At 38.7% G+C, this 21,010-nt stretch overlaps 1 protein-coding gene across 1 annotated transcript in view; it reads right to left on the minus strand.

Annotated features, from left to right (window-relative positions):
* Positions 1-5,659: 5,659 nt before the first annotated feature.
* FAR2 (fatty acyl-CoA reductase 2) overlaps positions 5,660-21,010 on the minus strand; it is a 168,406-nt gene continuing 153,055 nt past the window's right edge. The window contains exons 9-12 of the mRNA XM_068971492.1: positions 18,364-18,535; positions 13,503-13,632; positions 6,998-7,125; positions 5,660-5,822 (exon numbers count right to left, since the gene is read on the minus strand). Of these exons, the coding sequence (XP_068827593.1) occupies positions 5,660-5,822; positions 6,998-7,125; positions 13,503-13,632; positions 18,364-18,535 (593 nt within the window). The remainder of the gene's footprint in view (positions 5,823-6,997; positions 7,126-13,502; positions 13,633-18,363; positions 18,536-21,010) is intronic.

Genomic DNA, 21,010 nt, shown 5'->3' on the forward strand with positions numbered 1-21,010 from the left:
GTTTCCAAGCAACTATACAAACTAATTGGGTGATTTCTTGTATTATACTTATCTTTGATTTCTTTAAGATATTTTTCTAGAATTGATGAAATTGACCCAACTCCACATCTTTCCAACCCATTTACAATTCCAGCTTGGAACTGATATTTCAAATAAAGTAGCTGCTGCTGCTGCTGCTGCTGCTAAGTCGCATCAGTTGTGTCTGAGTCTGTGCGACCCCATAGACGGCAGCCCACCAGGCTCCCCCGTCCCTGGGATTCTCCAGGCAAGAACACTGGAGTGGGTTGCCATTTCTTTCCCCAATGCATGAAAAGTGAAAGTGAAGTCACTCAGTCATGTCCAACTCTTAGAGACCCCATGGACAGCAGCCTACCAGGCTCCTCTGGCCCTGGGATTTCCCAGGCAAGAGTACTGGAGTGGGGTGCCATTGCCTTCTCCACAAATAAGGTAGAGATACACCTAAAATATTAATCTATTTTATATCAGAGAGCTCTTTCTAGCTGTTAACAATTTCAGTTAAGTATCTTTTGTCATAATTGTATCTGCACCTCACAGGGCATTCTTCTCTCTCAAGTCAGTTATATCTTAAAATCAGCAATTCTAGCAATTTGTTATATTTTTAAGAAGTAATCTAGGTAGTGAGCATTTTTTCATATTTGTATCAGTTCAGTTGAGTCGCTCAGTCGTGTCCGATTCTTTGCGACCCCATGAATCACAGCACAGCACGCCAGGCCTCCCTGTCCCATCACCAACTCCCAGAGTTCACTCAGACGTCCATCGAGTCAGTAATGCCATCCAGCCATCTCATCCTCTGTCGTCCCCTTCTCCTCCTGCCCCCAATCCCTCTCAGCATCAGAGTCTTTTCCAATGAGTCAACTCTTCGCATGAGGTGGCCAAAGTACTGGAGTTTCAGCTTTAGCATCATTCCTTCCAAAGAAATCCCAGGGCTGATCTTCAGAATGGACCGGTTGGATCTCCTTGCAGTCCAAGGGACTCTCAAGAGTCTTCTCCAACACTACAGTTCAAAAGCATCAATTCTTTGGCGCTCAGCCTTCTTCACAGTCCAACTCTCACATCCATACATGACCACAGGGAAGACCATAGCCTTGACTAGACAGACCTTAGTCAGCAAAGTAATGTCTCTGCTTTTGAATATACTATCTAGGTTGGTCATAACTTTTCTTCCAAGGAGTAAGCGTCTTTTAATTTCATGGTTGCAGTCACCATCTGCAGTGATTTTGGAGCCCAGAAAAATAAAGCCTGACACTGTTTCCACTGTTTCCCCATCTATTTCCCATGAAGTGATGGGACTGGATGCCATGATCTTTGTTTTCTGAATGTTGAGCTTTAAGCCAACTTTTTCACTCTCTTTCACTTTCATCAAGAGGCTTTGTAGTTCCTCTTCAATTTCTGCCATAAGGGTACTGTCATCTGCATATCTGAGGTGATTGATATTTCTCCTGGCAATCTTGATTCCAGCTTGTATTTCTTCCCGTCCAGTGTTTCATGATGTACTCTGCATATAAGTTAAATAAGCAGGGTGAAAATATACAGCCTTGACGTACTCCTTTTCCTATTTGGAACCAGTCTGTTCTATGTCCAGTTCTAACTGTTGCTTCCTGGCCTGCATACAGATTTCTCAAGAGGCAGGTTAGGTGTTGTGGTATTCCCATCTCTTTCATAATTTTCCATATTTGTATATGGTTCCCAAAACATAATTTTTTAGATTTTCAGAGAAAATGTACAGGGGAAAGTTATGTGGAAATTTGCATGTGATTCTTGTGAAATTTGAAACATTGAATTTTTAGAAACATTCAGTTCAGTTTATTCGGTCAGTCGTGTCTGACTCTGCAACCCCATGGACTGCAGCACACCAGGCTTCCCTGTCCATCACCAACTCCCTGAACTTGCTCAGACTGGTATCCATCGAGTCAGTGATGTCATCCAACCATCTCATCCTCTGTTGTTGCCTTCTGTTTTCAATCTTTCCCAGCATCAGAGTCTTTTCTAAGGAGTCAGTTCTTCGCATCAGGTAGCCAAAGAACATCAGGTAGCTTTGGCATCAGTCCTTCCAGTGAATATTCAGGATTGTTTTCCTTTAGGATTGACTGGTTTGATCTCTTTACAATCCAAGAAATTTTAGGCTGGTCTAATTTAATTGTTAATGCTTACTATGAGTTACACTACTTGACTATTAGCCCCTTCTCAAGTCAATTTTACCGTGAGATTCTAAGTCACTTATTTAAATGAGCTAAAAATTTAAATGAGTTAAATTTTATACTAGCTGGAGATGTTAAGTTAGTATAAAATTTTGAGAAATGTTTTTCTGATTTGTGTGCCCATCTGCCTCAACTTTTTCTAGAATTAATTGCCTCGTGTTGACTTTTCAATTCTGTAATGTTTGTTACTGTAATATCTTGTGGGTGCAGAATATAGGGATTACCAAAGCTTTTTAAAAGTAACCCTTTCTTTGTACTTACTGCCCCCTTCTCCATCAAAAGTAGGAAGTTCTTACTGGATTGTATATATTAGGCACTCATATTATTGTTAATTGGTCTTGATATAAAGTAGCTAGGGGTTTTCTTTCATGCAGATACATACTTTTACAGCTTAATCATCACAAGAGAACTTTGTGCCATTTCTCTAATACCGGAGGTAGAATATTCTTCAGCATGTGTTATCGAATTGCAAGTCCATGTGCCTGATGCACAGTGAGGTCTGTCAATACTAAAACATTAGAGTTTGGAACAGAGAAAGGTTTATTTCAGATTCATACAAGGAAATGGGTGGCTGATGCCTTAAGAAACACAGTGAGTGAAAGCTTTCACCTTTAAAAGCCAAAGGTGAAGGAGGGCCGTGGTTAGTTGTTACAAACTTCTAGGCATCAGATCCTTTGTTCTTGAGGTCAGGTCATGATTGGGGAATGATGTTCCTGTAAATCTCTACCAAACCAATGTTATTCTCTGTCTCTGTTATTCTCTTGTCCAAGAAAGGGCAAGGTCCCAAGGCACAACCTGCATCCTCCAAGGTCCTGGTCCTGGCTAAGAGGAGGCAGATTTCAGCTGGCAGCACTCTCAGGGCCAGGTCCCCAAACTCTTCCAAGTTGTCATCTCTGCCACGCACCCAACCCACCTCACCCTCAGTCTCCTCAGGCTGCCCAAAAAGAGGGGAGACCAGGTCTCACAGACTGCAACCAAGGCAGATATCTGTGCTATTTGGTAGCAGAGACAGGGATGGGGGAGAGGTTCACTGCTTCTCAAGGTCTGGGCCAAGGCTAGTGGAGGGCTTTAGGGCTCTGGAGCCCTGCAGGACATAGTTCCCAGTCTGTTCCCTGGGTCCTCCAGTTCACTCACTGGCCCAAGCCTGGATGAGCTGGAGGGCCTCCAGGAGAAGGCCTGAATCTGTCTTTTACCCGATGACCACCGCACCACTGACCCTTGGCTGAATCACTTCCCTAATCGTCCCTCATTGACAGTTACTTATGGGGCGTGCCCACTGTGGCACTGACCAATAACTGAGCAGGACAACTAATGGTTGCTCACTAACAGGTTGCTGCTTGTGGGTGGGGCCCACTGAGGGACTGACCAATGGCTGAGCAAGACCTGTTGCCTAATAACAGGGTGCAGAGTAATGAGGCACAGCAGTGGCTACCTCGTGTAAGGGCTGTGCTCATCCTGCTCTGTACCCTATTAATGGTGTCTGAAAAACAAAGCATTATGGGTATGTGTTAATTCATATTCATCTGGTAGTTTCTTTTTATTTTCCTAAGGATGAGGGAGAGGATCTATTGCAGTAGTCAGCAGTTAAAGATGCAATACTAGAAGAGAGGAAATCAGTCTTTAATTCAAATTTTCATTTAATCAAGTCAAAACTGAATGATCAGCGGAATTTATTGAATTGGTGAAACAAAATAACCAAAAGATAGTAAATTCTTAGAACTATTATGTTTTGTCCAATTTCACTGAATTATATCTTGATTTCTTTTTTATCATCTATAGTTTTTATCTTAATCAACTCAAACATATCACACAGAAATCTCAAACTGAAGATAACCAGGTGCTTTCTTTCAGAGCTGGGTTTTCTGCCCTGGAAAGTAGTTTGCATAACTTAGATGAGATTGAGAAAGACATTGCCCAGAAGAGTCTCCCTGCCCCGACCCCAAATGTGCTTTATGGGGTTCAGAAAAATTTCAAATAATACTGAGCTAGAAGTTGCCCTCACAGCTGTAGTATACTTCTACCACATGAATGTGCCTTTCTGAGTATTAACCAATTATCCCAGGAAGTGAGCCATATGTATAACTACCATTGAATGTTTTATGCTCATATAATTTTCTAGTAGTTATGATTATTTTTAGTTACTTAGGCCCCAGGTACTGTTATTTGAATCATATCCCACGTGTTTAACATGAAGTGCTGCAATCTAAAATGCACTCATCTCTCAAATATGAGGAAAGTTGGGATAACAGTTAATATTATTAATATGGGAACTTGATAACAGATTTTTACTAATTCATTTGCATTATACGTAAACTATTTTTAAAACAACACCTGTTCTCTGAACTTCCAGTCACTTAATGAAGTCTGTCCTTTTCTGCTGCACATTGTACAGGTAACATTTTGCAACTGGAGTGATCAAGATACTAGCAAGTCCTGGTGAAAGAGTGAACTTCCCCACAGAAAATATGACTAGCATTTACATTTTTTATTTGCAATTTTGCTTTTCTCAGTGGCAAAGATCAGGAAAATGGGTTTTTATGTGATTTTAGCCTAGGGCCTTCCTCTGACATTATTAACTCTAATCGAAGGCCTGGGCAATATCAGCTTAAATATAAGGGATTTGGCCACTTTAATGAACAAGAGGAAAACTCCTAAGAGGAGGTAATCAGGAAAATTGATGATTCAAATGATTTAGAAACAATAGTTGTCAAATTCAAATTATGAGAACCAATTTTTACTTAAAAGCATAATAATCAGCCATAATTAAAATATGCTTGAGCCCTCACTCTATATACATTATTTACACCTCTGGGTTCTCTTCAGGTTTCAGATGTGGGTATAGTGAAGGAAAATGTTAAATGTAAACCCACTTTTCTAATTCCCCAGCCCTCAACCAGGACTCCATAGGATAGCACAAAAAGAAAGCAGAAACCTCCATGGAGAATTGTTTCTCTTAAGCATTTATGACGATGTTGAGACCTTTGTCTACTTATCTTGATTTTCAGCTTTTATGCTAAGTACACTAAGTATACTAAGCACACTGTACTAAATGGTTCCAATGACAACTGCCTTTCTTTAGCATATCAACGTCTGTCATGTGTCCTTCCATGTTTAGTTGACACTAGTCCTCTCAAGGAGAACAAAGCTAAATAAGGGAAGATGGGTGTCCTTTGGTGTTTTATATTCAAGAGCACAGAATAGTGTTAAAGAAACAATCTGGAAACAATTTTTTTCCTAAAATGTGTCTAATTGGCTAGGATATGACTTTTGTTCTCTTACTGAAATGAAATGAAAATGTATAGTTTAGAAATAAGGATGAATACATGGCAGCACATTTGACAGGTAATGATGGGCATGTTTGTTACCTAATCTTGAGAACCACAGTTGCCGTTTTAGAGGTATCTGAGAGGTTCCAGACAAAGGGGGATCACCAAATGTCCTTAGGCATTGAGTGTGCTAGACGCCCTAAAGTAGGAGAGGAATTTGTAGCAGAAGCTCACGATGAAGAACCACACATTCCGAGCCACCTGAGATCTTGCAATGAGGAGACGCCAGGCGATGAGGAAGAGAGCAGTATTGAAGAGGTAGTGAATATTTCGGAGCCTGGAAACAGACATGTATAGTCAAAGTCAACACAGTATCAAATACCCAACTACGTTACCTAAGGCATAAATGTATCTTTTCCTGGCTATGACCAGCAAATAATTAAGCGTCCTCAGGTATATGGCACTATCTGATAGTCTTTTGATTTTGATATCTTTCATTTCCACCACATTCCTTCTGAGTAATCATATTTCTACAATATTCCCCTGACTAGTTTCCCTTTCTCATACCTCTCTGCTTTAACCTGTCTTATAAACACGGCTAATATAAGCTTTCTTAAATACACTTTGATCATGTTACTGTATATCACAAATCACTGATTCTCGTTTGCTGCTGCTGCTAAGTCGCATCAGTCGTGTCCGACTGTGCGACCCCATAGACAGCAGCCCACCAGGCTCCTCTGTCCCTGGGATTCTCCAGGCAAGAACACTGGAGTGGGTTGCCATTTCCTTCTCCAATGCATGAAAGTGAAAAGTGAAAGTGAAGTCGTCCAGTCGTGTCCGACTCTTAGCGACCCCATGGACTGCAGCCTACCAGGCTCCTCCATCCATGGGGTTCTCTAGGCAAGAGTACTGGAGTGGGTTGCCATTGCCTTCTCCAGATTCTCATCTACTAGAGGGTAAATTCTAAAGTCTCACCTTGCTTTTCAAGGTTCCTGTCTGTTTGCAATCAACTTTTCCCATCCTGGTCATCTCTGCATTAAAAACCCTTTGCTTCTACCAGAATTATGCAAGACTGCTATAATTCTATGTTCCTTAGGGATTAATTAATTATTGAAAAAAATTTCAGGCAATCAAAGCTATTGAAGAACAGTTAATTGATTTGCCCATGTTAAATAGTATCCATCAGGTTTCCTGCCTGTTGGGTATTCTTTGTATCACATTATGACAGGATATGATAGAAGAAACAAACTTAGATACAAATCTGGCTCCTCCGCTTACCATGTACAGCTTGCCCACTCCCTCCTTTGAGCCTACATAGTTCTTTGATGGAAATGGGATAACAAAAATACTACCTGCCTGATAGAAGTGTGATGAAGTCTAAATAAACAGTGTATACTAGGATATATAGTATAAAGGCTGGAAAAATATTAACTGCTCTCCTCAAATTTCATGCCTGGTATAAAATGAGATACACATGCTAAGTACTCATTAAATGTTAACTGTTATACCTACCTTCTTAAGTGTTGCTTTGCTTCTGGGATCCCAGCCATATCCTCTTTCAATAAGTACTTCTTAACTCCTAAAACATAATTTTCAATGTATTCTAACCAGTTCAACTGACGTACATCAAAGTTGAACACCTGAAAGGCAAGAAGAGATTATGGACTGTCAGAATTGCTGGATGATCACTTTGCACATTTGATGAACTTTCTTTTATATAAATAAGTGACATTCGGTTTGGAAGATTTAGGTGATACCCCTCCAAATGAGATTATTTGAGCTGTTATTTTAAAGGCAGTGATAATATGGATTGCCATGTATAAGAAATATTTAAACATTCAGTTCAATGCAATCGCTCAGTCATGTCCAACTCTTTGCAATCCCATGAACCGTAGCACGCCAGGCCTCCCTGAACATCACCAACTCCCAGAGTTTATCCCAACTCATGTCCATTGAGTCAGTGATGCCAACTAACCATCTCATCCTTTGTCCTTCCCTTCTCCTGCCCTCAATTTCCCAACATCAGGGTCCTTCCAAAAGAGTCAGCTCTTTGCATCAGGTGGCCAAAATATTGGGAGTTCCAGCTTCAACATCAGTCCTTCCAATGAAAACCCAGGACTGATTTCCTTTAGGATGGACTGGTTGGATCTCCTTGTAGTCCAAGGGTCTCTCAAGAGTCTTTTCCAACACCACAGTTCAAAAGCATCAGTTCTTCAGCACCCAGCTTTCTTTATAGTCCAGCTCTCACAACCAACATGGCTACTGGAAAAACCATAGCCTTGACTAGACAGACCTTTGTTGACAAAGTAATTTCTCTGCTTTTTAATGTGCTGTCTAGGTTGGTCATAACTTTCCTTCTAAAGAGTAAGCGTCTTTTAATTTCATGGCTGCAATCACCATCTGCAGTGATTTTGGAGCCCCCCAAAATAAAGTCAGCCACTGTTTCCACGTTTGCCATTAAGTGATAGGACCGGATGCCATGATCTTAGCTTTCTGAATGTTGAGCTTTAAGCCAACTTTTTCACTCTCCACTTTCATCAAGAGGCTTTGTAGTTCCTCTTCACTTTCTGCCATAAGGATGGTGTCATCTGCATATCTGAGGTTATTGATATTTCTCCCGGCAATCTTGATTCCAGCTTGTGCTTCTTCCAGCCCAGTATTTCTCATGATGTACTATGGCATCTAAGTTAAATAAGCAGGGTGACAATATACAGCCTTGATGTACTCTTTTTCCTATTTGGAACCAGTCTGTTGTTCCATGTCCAGTTCTAACTTGCTTCCTGACCTGCATACAGATTTCTCAAGAGGCAGGTTAGGTGGTCTGGTATTCCCATGTCTTTCAGAATTTTTCACAGTTTATTGTGATCCACACAGTCAAGGGCTTTGGCATAGTCAATAAAGCAGAAATAGATGTTTTTTCTGGAACTCTTGCTTTTTTGATGATCCAGCGGATGTTGGCAGTTTGATCTCTGGTTCCTCTTCCTTTTCTAAAACCACCTTGAACATCTGGAAGTTCATGGTTCACGTATTGCTGAAGCCTGGCTTGGAGAAATTTGAGCATTACTTTACTAGCATGTGAGATGAGTGCAATTGTGTGGTAGTTTGAGCATTCTTTGGCATTGCCTTTCTTTTGGATTAGAATGAAAACTGACCTTTTCCAGTCCTGTGGCCACTGCTGAGTTTTCCAAATTTGCCAGCATATTGAGTGCAGCACTTTCAAAGCATCATCTTTTAGGATTTGAAATAGCTCAACTGGAATTCCATCACCACCACTAGCTTTGTTTGTAGTGATGCTTCCTAAGGCCCACTTGACTTCACATTCCAGGTTGTCTGGCTCTAGGTGAGTGATCACACCATCATGATTATCTGAGTCTTGATGATCCTTTTTGTATAGTTCTTCTGTGTATTCTTGCCACCTCTTCTTAATATCTTATGCTTTTGTTAGGTCCATACCATTTCTGTCCTTTATGGAGCCCATCTTTGCATGAAATGTTCCCTTGGTATCTCTAATTTTCTTGAAGAGATCTCTAGTCTGTCTCATTCTATTGTTTTCCTCGATTTCTTTGCATTGATCGCTGAGGAAGGCTTTCTTATCTCTCCTTGCTATTCTTTGAAACTTTGCATTCAAATGGGTATATCTTTCCTTTTCTCCTTTGCTTTTTGCTTCTCTTCTTTTCACAGCTATTTGTAAGGCCTCCTCAGACAGCCATTTTGCTTTTCTTTTTCTTGGGGATGGTCTTGATCCTTGTCTCCTGTACAATGTCATGAACCTCCATCCATAGTTCATCAGGCACTCTTATCTATCAGATCTAGATTTAAACATTGATCAAGGACAAATATTTGGCCTTTAGGCAGTCTTAGAAATTTTAAGGAACTGATATTAGTCTGGTGAAACCTAATTTAATTTCAAGTAAAGGAGAATTATTTTTAAGAGAGAATAATACATTAGGCACCAAGACAAATTACATATGTTTTTCTTTCCATTAATAAATTTTGCTGTTTTCCCTTGGCCTAGCACCCTTTTCTGAAATATCACTACTTCATTTTGCTGATTAAGGTAAACTTTGAGAAGCAATGCCTAAGGACTAACTAAGCAGAATTTATATTCTCTATTTGCTTTAGATAGGTTTATCCACCCTGTCTCTTGGTATGCCACTAGATGGAGCCCTTCAGAACCATTTTGAGTGGAACACGCAGAACACTGGCTATTTCCTCCTCTTAAAGAATGCCTTTTCACGTTGCCACTGAAAATCTTAACAAATTTCCTCCTCAAATGTAGTGACTTAGTAGAATCTTTTAGAGCTTTCAGAGGATGAGATGGCTGGATGGCACCACCGACTCGATGGACATGAGTCTGAGTGAACACCGGGAGTTGGTGATGGACAGGGAGGCCTGGCCTGCTGCAATTCATGGGGTCACAAAGAGTCGGACACGACTGAGCGACTGAACTGAACTGAACTGAGGTGGTGCTAGTGGTAAAGAACCCACCTGCCAGAAAGCAGGAGACAGAAGAGACACAGGTTCAGTCCTTGGGTTGGGAATATCCCCTGGAGGAGGACACAGCAACCCACTCCAGTATTCTTGCCTGGAGAATCCCATGGACAGAGGAGCCTGGCGGGCTGTGATCCATAGGGTTGCAAAGAGTTGGACACAACTGAAGCGACAGCACACACAGCAGGATCTTACAGACTAGACATGAATGCCAGCTTTTTTCATTCTTGCTCTTAAGTTCCTATTTTAGTACATATTTTCCCTGGCTTATATTTTATTTCTGCTTTGGTCTTTTACTACATGTATTTACTTCAAGTTACCGCGAATCTCTGTGAAGTAAATTGCAGTATTAACAAGGAAAGCAGACAAGACTAACAAGTTCCAGAGAGCTTCACAGACTTATCCAAAAACTGCTAAGTAATTCTGTATCACTTTGTTTGGATATTTTTATTTTCCACAGTACCACCAAATGCTGCGTATTCATCTATATATGCAGAGACTTTTATTTTTATGCTATTTCATATTTCTAAATTAGATTTCAATGAAGCCCTAATTTGGAATCCTCATTCTATATGGCAAATGAAACTGAATTCTGAGCCACACCAGAGCTTGGCAATTATGCAGGTATTCAGGACTATTACCTTTGCTAAAGTATTTTACAATCATATATATATATGTGAAATCTACTGCAGCTTTGATTCTTTTTTTTTTTCCACAAAATTTTTATTTTAGGTTAAAATATTTGTAAAGTGTCAAAATTGAAACTATAAGCTTATTATCTTTTGCATTATTTAGATGTGTAAATTCCATGAAGAAAATGCAATAAAGATAAGTCACGTGTAATTTATAATACCACGATGGGTTTTTAAAAATAATCTGGTTTGATCCATGTATTTTAAACACAGGTGCTTTGAAGAATTTTGTCTATACAACGTATGTAAACATTTCTGGAAAAAGGGTTCTATTTCATGTCCATTTTAGAGTTACTTAGGCTTCCCCTATAGCTCAGTTGGTAAAGAATCTGCCTACAATGTAGGAGACCCCGGTTTGATTCCTGGGTCAGGAAGGTCCACTGGAGAAGGGATAGGCTACTCAGTCCAGTATTTTGGGGCTTCCCTTGTGGTTCAGCTGGTAAAATATCTGCCTGCAATGCAGGAGACCTGGGTTCGAACCCTGGGTTGGGAAGATCCCCTGGAGAAGGGAAAGGCTACCCACACCAGTATTCTGGGCTGGAGAATTCCATGGACTGTATAAGCCATGGAGATGCAAGGACACAACTGAGTGACTTTCACTTTTCAATTTAGAGGTAGGCTCCAAAACCACTGCAGATGGTGACTGCAGCCATGAAATTAAAAGCCGCTTACTCCTTGGAAGGAAAGTTATGACCAACCTAGACAGCACATTAAAAAGCAGAGAAATTACTTTGTCAACAAAGGTCTGTCTAGTCAAGGCTATGGTTTTTCCAGTGGTCATGTATGGATGTGAGAGTTGGACTATAAAGAAAGCTGAGCACTGAAGAATTGATGCTTTTGAACTGTGGTGTTGGAGAAAACTCTTGAGAGACCCTTGGACTACAAGGAGATCCAACCAGTCCATCCTAAAGGAGATCAGTCCTGGGTGTTAATTGGAGGGACTGATGTTGAAGCTGAAACTCCAATACTTTGGCCACCTGATGCAAAGAGCTGACTCATTTGAAAAGACCCTGATGCTGGGAAAGATTGAGGGCAGGAGGAGAAGGGGATAACAGAGGATGAGATGGTTGGATGGCATCACTGACTCGATGGACATGGGTTTGGGTCAATTCTGGGAGTTAGTGATGGACAGGGAGGCCTGGTGTGCTGTGGTTCACGGGGTCACAAAGAGTCAGACACAACTGAGTGACTGAACTGAACTGAGTGATGATTTCAGTTAAAATATTCCTCTAAATCTCAACTGGGCTTTCCTGGTGGCTCAGTGGTGATGAATTCACCTGCTAATGCAGAAGACATGGATTCAATCCCTGGGTTGCTAAGATCCTCTAGAGAAGGAAATGCCAAGCCACTCCAATATTCTTGCCTGGAGAATCCCATGGACAGAGGAGCCTGGCAGGCTACAGTCCATGGGGTCACAAGCGGTCAGACATAACTTAGTGACTGAACAACAACAAAATCTCAACTAGTACATTTAATATAACAAATATTGTGTCTGACTGCAAGTAATCCTTAGGTTTCCTGGTAGGAAGTAATTTTAGGACTTGCATTTGAATCATGCACTATAAGGCTGGTAGATAGCAGGTGAGGGTATTTATCTAACATTTACTTCTCAACATGACTTGGTTTCTTCTACATGCTGTCAAGTACAAGATAAATGAAGAAATTTATCTTTTTTTTTTTAAGAAAATTTAGTGGAAAATGTCAGTCAAGAGACTGAAAACTTTAAAGCTTAATTGAAAACCAAGGATGTGCTCAAGGAATGAATGGAGGAAAAACAAAGCTAGGAACATGTATAAAATACAGTTTTCTATATTTGTGAATTTCAGGACAACCGTTTGTGACTGGTTAGAAGCTAATACAGAGAAATAAATAGTACTTATAAAGTAAAAAGTAAAGTGAAGTTGCTCAGTGATGTCCAAATCTTTGCAACCCCATGGACTGTAGCCTACCAGGCTCCTCCATCTATAGGATTTTCCAGGCAAGAGTACTGGAGTGGGGTGCCATTTCCTTCTCCAGGAGATCTTCCTGACCCAAGGATTGAACCCAAGGCTTCCGAGTTGCAGGCAGATGCTTTACCATCTGAGCCACCAGGAAGCCCAAATAGTACTTACACTAAACAATTTAAAGCAAATGCATGTCTTGAGAAATAAATGTCTGAATGGTCAAAGAGAAATCATTATAGGGAGGAAGAATGACAATGCTACAGAGAGGGGAATGCTGATGGTAGGAGATCTAAGGTGGGCTAGAACACAGAGGTGGAAGGCTAGCTTTAAAAAGGTAGGAAGAAGGGATCTGTAGCTTTGATGATGCAGAATGATTTTGATTTGACAAGAACAGTGGATGAGAGAGTTGCTGAGCCATAAAATTATTGTTTTTCATTGAAGGCATATGTTTGGGAGGGAAAGACAGAGGAACTGAGGATTTGTTGAAAAGAGAAGGAAATGGCAACCCACTCCAGTACTCTTGCCTAGAAAATCCCATGGACGGAGGAGCCTGGTGCAGGCTACTGTCCATGGGGTTGCAAAGAGTTGGGCACAACTGAGTGACTTGACTTCACTTTCACTCACCAAAGGTGAACAAAGGAGTGAAACAAAGTTTATGAGACCTGACTGCAGAATAGCAGGGAGAAGCTGACCAAAGGCTAAGAAACTGGATCTCTTATGTTAAACTTGTGTCCTGCCATTGTGTTGATAGCATTCACTGATTTTTTTAGCCCAAAAAGAAAAAAAATTCTGTGTATATAAAACTGCCTTTATTCATCAGCTCTCCAAGTCAAATAGTTCTAAATTCCGAGTGGGGAAGGCTTTCCCGTTGCTTGTCAGGAGTGTACTCACTCTCTGGTCTTCGGGACTCAGCGCAGACATCAGCATTTCAGTGTTGTATGTGCTCCATTCCCAGCTCCGGTTGATGAAATACTCCACCATGGAAAGGGTTCTTAAAAGCCGATTCATGAGCTTTGTCATCCTGAGGTAAAGATCACACAGGAGCAAATATCAATGCACCACAGATGGTGGCTTTCCTGCTACTGCATAGGGTATATGACAAATTAGGTCTGAAAAATATAAAAGTTATTTCTTCCCACTTTTCCCTCAGTTCCTCATTAAAATTCTTATTCTTTTTTCTCTTCCACATTAACCCTCTGTTGAAAGAAGGGATGCAGCTGAACCTAAAGGAGCTTGTTATAGCAGGCATTTTAATACCACTAAGCTACTTCCTGTCTCTTTCCTACCATCTCTTTTTCAAGAGTTGCAAGTATTTTAAAAGCCTAGCAACATATCCACCCCCAATGACATACTCTTCGTTCTTGGAATTCTGAGGTAGACAAGAAGAAAACTTATTTCTCTTCTTTAACGTATGTTGTTGGATTTTTTTTTTTAATTTATTGATTTGAGGTTTCAAACCTCAAACTCTGGGCAGAAGTGGTGACTATATTAGCATCTGGTGAACCAAAAACAGCTCTTAATGCAGATTTAAGGGGAAAATATATTTTATTTGTTAATAATCTACTCAGGCACAGTGCTGATAACGTTTAAAAAAATACTGTCTCCACTAATACCTGTAACATCCGTGTTAGGTAGGTTTGTATTTTTATGAACAGGTAAAGTTAGCTTAGAAAAGATTGAGTAGCCATGATAATATCATGTGCCAAAGCCAAAATTCCACCCAGTTTTGATGGACTTCAAAAAGTCTTTGCTTTTGCAAATGGGACCCCCTGGATCTCATTACTTTAAATGGATCATATCTTTTAACACCGTGGTGAGGACCTGCTGTTTGAACTTCCCAATTTTGTAACAATTTATATTTTTAAAAAACATGCTTTTTTAATTTATAGAGTATGATTCCATGAGGTAGTCAGGGTCTATATTGTTTATCTTCATTTTGCAGAAGGATTAATAGGTACAGGGTCACATAGCTGATGCTCAAACCTAGATTTTCTGGCTACAAATCATATCTGGCCTAAAGATCATTTGATTTTTATCTTAACCAGTTAGGCTAATCTTGGTAACAGTGACTACTATAGTTGACCCCATAATGACTTATGATGCTATTTTGGGAATTTGGTCTTATTTCTGGTCAAATCCTCATGTCCATATCCCTAATGACTCATGAGGTACTTCTCTCATTGTATTATGGGAAATTCTTAAGCAAGGCTGTAGAATCATTATTCCCTAATTCAACTATCATAATAGAGTTCCATTTGCTATTGTTATCTAACATCTTGGCTATAGACTGAATATTTATATCCCCCTGCAATTCACATGTTGAAACCTATTCCTCCTAATGTGGTAGTATTGGAGAAGGAGACTTTAGCAGATGTGGAAAGCTCTTATAAAAGAGACCCCAGAAAGCTCCCTTGGCCCTGCCAGCCTGTGAGGACACAGAGAACATAGGCTGTCAAAAACCAGGAAGTGGGCCCTCAGCAGATGCTGGATCCACCAGCACCTTGATTGCAGGTTTTCTAGTCTCCAGTTCTATGAGAAATAAATCTATTGTTTATAAGCCACATAGTCGATGATATTCAGCAGTCCAAATTTACAATCTTTATTCATTTTACAACTCTGAAGTAATTGATACGATTTCAATAATTTACTTTTAAAAAATAATCACTGTACAAGTGATTATACAATGTATACAATGGTGTATCATTGTATGTACAAGACTGTATCAGCAAAACAGTATTTTTTTAGAAAGAAAGAGTACACTTATTATTTTCATGTAATGAAGATCTTATTAATGCATACAATGCAAAAGCTATAAAGGAAAAATGATTCATTTTATCATATAAAATTTTTCTTGGGTAATAATGGTGATTACTATATTCTATGCACTCTGATGTAAAATCCTGTAAAATAGGTATGATTACAATCTCTTTTCAACAAGTTAGTATTTAGAAAGGTTAAGTAATTTAGGGCTCATATGGATAAATTAGTGAAAGCCAGGATTTAAGTCTGTAAGTCTGACCAAATTCCATGCTCTTAAGACTTGCATTATATGTAGTTTCCCTTGTATTAAAAAAAACTTCATAATCAGAGCTACAGGATAAGAAACTGACTTCAAGAAAACACATTAATTATATATTTACACATATATACATACACACACCACTTCCATAATAAGTACAACCCAACAGAAAAATAGAAATGTTGTTGATTAGTTGCTACAACATGTCCAACTCTTATGACCCGGTGGAGTGTAGCCTGCTAGGCTCCTCTGTCCATGGGATTTCCCAGGCAAGAATACTGGAGTGGGTTGCCATTCCCTTCCCCAGGAGATCTTCCTGACTCAGGGACTGAACCTGCATCTCCTGCATTGGCAGGCAGATTCTTTACCACTGAGCCACGAGAGAAGCCCCTAAATAAACACACTGAGAGAGAATTCCCCCTTTAAAAACTATATATTTACACATATAAACATATACACACAGCCTCCATAAATTAATAAGTAAAATCAAATAGAAAAATAGGAATATTATTAACCATAAAAAAGAATGAAATAATGCTGTTGCAGCAACATGAATGGACATAGAAATTATCATACTAAGCAAGTAATTAAGACAGAGAAAGACAAATATCATATGATATATGTAGAATCTAAAAAGAATGATATGAATGAATCTATTGTGAAACAGAAACAGGATCACATAGAAAACAAACTTATGGTTCCCAAAGGGGAAAGCAGGGAGGGATAAACTTAGAATTTGATATTAACAGATACACATTACTATATATAAAATAGGCAATAAGGGCCTGTATATATATATATATATATATATATATATATATAATATATATGAATCACTGCTGTACATCTGAACATTGTAAATAAATTATATTTCAATAAAAACAAAATTAAAAAGTAGGTGAGAAATAGAAGCAGGCAACTCATAACAGAGAAAACATGAATGTCCAATAAACAAATGAAAGCCCAGCCCCTCCATCAATCAAGGAAAATGCAAATCAAAGTGACAGAGATGCTATTTCTTGTCATTAGCTTAACAATTTAAAATATTGATTTTTGCAAGGTATTAATGAGAGTGAGAAAGAACAGATTTATACTTTCACATGCTGTTGTGATAGTGTATAAACTGACAGAGGCTGCCTTTAAGGCAACCTGGTAGTAGTCATAATATCCATGTTGAGTGTACCCTCCAGTCTAGCAAGCCTACCCCTCAGCATCCTCTACAGACCCAAAGGCACATTCTGTAAGGATGCATGTGCGCTGATACTTGTCCCATTGTTCTTAATGGGGGTGAAAAAGACAGCACTAGCAGAATGACTTGGATTTTCATGGAATACAAGTGAAAAAGAAAGTATGTAGGATTGATTTAAACCATACATATGGTTGTAAATGCATAAGTGATTACACACAAACACACTTGGGGAAGGAGAGAGTCCAGAAGGATTCTAGCACTTTCTACCATAAAGATTATTCTTAAGATTCCTATAACCAAATGAATAATCATTTCCCATGAATATTACAATTAAACTTCTTACAAACAAAATACATAAAGATTTTTACTGGCCTTGTTCCTCCTGTGTTTTTCTTTTCTACTTACTGAACTTTGCTCTTCATCCAGGTCTCCTTCCAACCCTGATATATTTTAAAGGCTTCAGTGTTGATGGCAGCAGTGTTTGGTTTTCCTTCTTTTCCCATCTTTATTTAATAAGCCCCTTACAAAAATATTTTCCCACAAACATAGTGTCCCCCTTTTCACCTTACTCATGAAGAAACTGACAATGAGTTATAACTCTAAGGAAGATCTCTGAAAGTGTGGATAAACTCTACATTGCCTAAGCATCACTCATTTGCTCTACTAATAAGAATGGAAATAAACACACTGAGAATATCTCCTTTAAAAGAGGCTAACATCATGCTTCTGATGGCAGGAATTACACACAAAGTATTATTCAAGTGAGACCAGAGTAGAAAGGGCCATGCCCTAAGTCACCCAGCATCAACACCCTGACACTCCACTTTGTTCCCTCTACTCTCTCCACTCATCTCCACATGGCAGTCAGTCCAGTTCAGATTTCTCCAGATCTTTTCTCTGTCTCTTCCTCTGAGACTACTTAAAATTCTTCCTCTAACTTCCATTTCCTCATCTGTAAAACTGGGATGAGAATACCCTCCTTGGGTTGTTGTGAGAATTAAAATGAGCTTGTCATGCATCACCCCTTGTGTGTATGTGAGGCTGTTACCATTGTAGTACATTGTAAGATTAACTGTCCTGCTAAATCACTGAGTTCACGTCCAACTCTTTGTGATCCTATGGACTGTAGCCCGTCAAGCTCTCCTGTCCATAGGATTCTCCAGGCAAGAATACTGGAGTGGGTTGCCATACCCTCCTGCAAGGGAAATTCCCGACCCAGGGATTGAATCTAACAATTTACCAACTCCCAGATATAGACTCTCAGTTACTTTTCTTTTTAGTTGATTGATTACCTGCTGAATTCATCAAGCAAGTTCCTTAACATTAAGGTAGGGTCCCCTTGGGGTTCCCACTACTACTGCTTTGATTGTCCCTCTATAGAGATAAAATCATAACTATATAGAGATATAGTTAACTCCCTTAGAGATATCGTCATAACTGTGATTCAGTTGTCACTTTGATCCGTAGGGGATGGGAAGGCAAAGGACTGGAGTCCTTAACTTTCATGCAGAGACCCTCCTAAAGCTATTGTCTCCATTTCTCACCTGGGCTTCCTTCCTGTGAGACGAAGATAGAAGTCATAGATGATGGCAGGGGCCCGGTGACTGACAGCATTCCAGTAATGGGTTGTGATGTTGTTGGTTGTGAAGTCAGCGTTTGGCCTCCTGAAAGCTCTCTCAAATGGGATTTTTTCAAAGGTTGCCAAGATTTGGAGTCCTGGAGAGGGGGTGAGGGTGGGGGAGATTAAGTGCTAAGTCTAGGAGCATTGCAAATGCCACCCATTATGGTGGATGGCATTTGCAGTGGGTCAAAACAATAAATAGTAAGGATTTGTTGTGTAGAGTCAAGAATACTACTAAGATTTTTATACCAGGCAAGTGGTCATCTGCAAATTTAAACAATGTAAATTGGTTAAGAATTGAATCCTTCACTTGAAACCTTTACCCTAAAACAACTTCTTGGGAAAATAGTTTTAGTCAATCCTAAAATTTCAATTCAATTTCAAGGTTATCTAGCCTATTCAGAAAGCCCAAGACAGAGCCTGGGGGTGTTATTTCTTTGGTTGGATCATTACTTGCAGAACAATCAGGAAAGTTTCTTAACATTTTACTTAAAGTTTTATAAAGATTTATGTAAAAGAGAGACTATAAAATTAGGATTCCTTCATGTTGGTTCATTTTAAATACCAGTCTTTTACTTCTTTGGTATTTCTACTATTCTGGCAATATGTCAGACTCAATTGTTTTACTCTTGTCTCCAGAGTTTTCTTAAATAATAATCTTAAAAAGTATACCATCACTTATATAAAACCTGGTTTAAAGCTTTTTATGTACATCTGTAAATCAAATACTTATTTTCAAAAGGTATTCATTCTTTTGAACTTTGTTTTGATTTTATTTATGTAGAATTTTCAAAGTTGCCTAAGTTCATTACTCAGTTATGATGAAGTTATCAATTATTATGATAATATGGTTACTGTCCTCTGTAAAAGGTACTACCTGGAAATCTGTATGAAAAATATATACCCCATACAGAAAAGATTATCCAGAAACATCTGATCCTGGGTCTTTTCCTCCCAGAGAGATTCATGTTGACTTTACGAATCCCTAGTTGGGTGATCATTACATGTTCATACCCCTCATTTACTTCTATGTCCGGCTCCCGCTCCCCATGTGCAATGAATAAATCATTTACCCTTTCTGGGCTTTGTGTGTAAAATAAAGTGAAAACACTAGACTATTTTTTAAAGAATTTAATTTTTATCGTACCATAGTTTCATTTTGAAAATACAAAGTTTTTAATGGTTTTGTGAATGAAAGGCTTTCTTCTAAATTTTATTCTTCTTGTTGAGTGTTAAAGTTAGTACATGGCAAATAGAAAGCTAGATTTCTAATTTTAAGAAATTAGATAGGCAACAAAGGTTTACTGTATAGCACAGGGAACTATAGTCAATATCTTGTAATAACTATAATGGAAAATAATTTAAAAATAATATCTGTGATTATGTATAACTGAATCATCTTGCTGTGCACCTGAAACACTGTAAGTCAGCTATAGTTGAATAATATATATATAAAGAAAGAAAAAAGTTAATAAGTGGCTATGTAACATGGAACAATCTGCAGTGATTTGATTGTCTGACTTTCACTGATTCAGAAATTTCTGTCAAAGCAAAGTTTATTTTAAGAGCAGAATGATATCTATCTATTTACCTATCTATCTGAATCACTTTGTGGTATACGTGAAATTAACACAACACTGTAAATAAGTATACTTCAATTTAAAAACAAGGAAAAGAGAGAAAAAGCAGAATGGGAGTTTTATATGTACCATAATCAAAAGAAGTGAGCACACTAGATTATTTTTAAGATCACTTTCAACTATTACATTGTGTATGTTCATAAAATAGACAGAATTTTCAGCAAGGAAGAAGACTATTTTGAATCCCAGGTATGGATTTACATGTAGCATCTTTTGATTTAAGAATTTAAGTATCTTCGTTACTTCTACTAATACCTCTTTGTATGAATGATACCTTAATTCTGTTACTGAGATAGAGATTTATTTTTATTTCCAAATATTTCCAGGATTATTTCACTATATGATCTAAATAACTGGATATGATGGTAATAGATAATTTCATTTTACTTTTACTGAAATAATAACTTTGCAAATAGAATAGCACAGTGGAATGCTCTGAATTGGAAATAAGATTCTAACAAATTAAGCACATTTAGTTTTTTTCAACATCTAGTAGCTAAACAGCAATTAGATGCTCTAAAAGTTTCAGATATTCATAAGAAAATCAGAAGCAGAGTACAAGATTGGTTAGTTAATTTTCTGTCATATGCAGGATTAATTCTAATTCAATTCAACAGGCTACTTTCAAGGTTACACTATGGCTGACTGCCTAAATTAATAAAGAGTATCACTGACTCAATGACACCAGTTAGTATCATTGGAGTTTTCTAAATCTACTTGGCCATTAATCATGGCACACTCTCAGTGATATGTCCAGGGGGATGAGGGCTGTGTGCATGAGCACAGTGGCTCAGGAGAAGTATTTTATCACTGATATTGCTTATAATTACTGACTTTGGCTTGACTTGATTTGTTTTTTAAATCTCTATAGCCAATGCAGCCCTTATTGCTCACAATCGTGCTGCTGTTTCACTGGTCCCTTTCTTTGAG

Source organism: Capricornis sumatraensis, chromosome 4, assembly GCF_032405125.1.
Source record: "Capricornis sumatraensis isolate serow.1 chromosome 4, serow.2, whole genome shotgun sequence".
Taxonomy (NCBI): domain Eukaryota; kingdom Metazoa; phylum Chordata; class Mammalia; order Artiodactyla; family Bovidae; genus Capricornis; species Capricornis sumatraensis.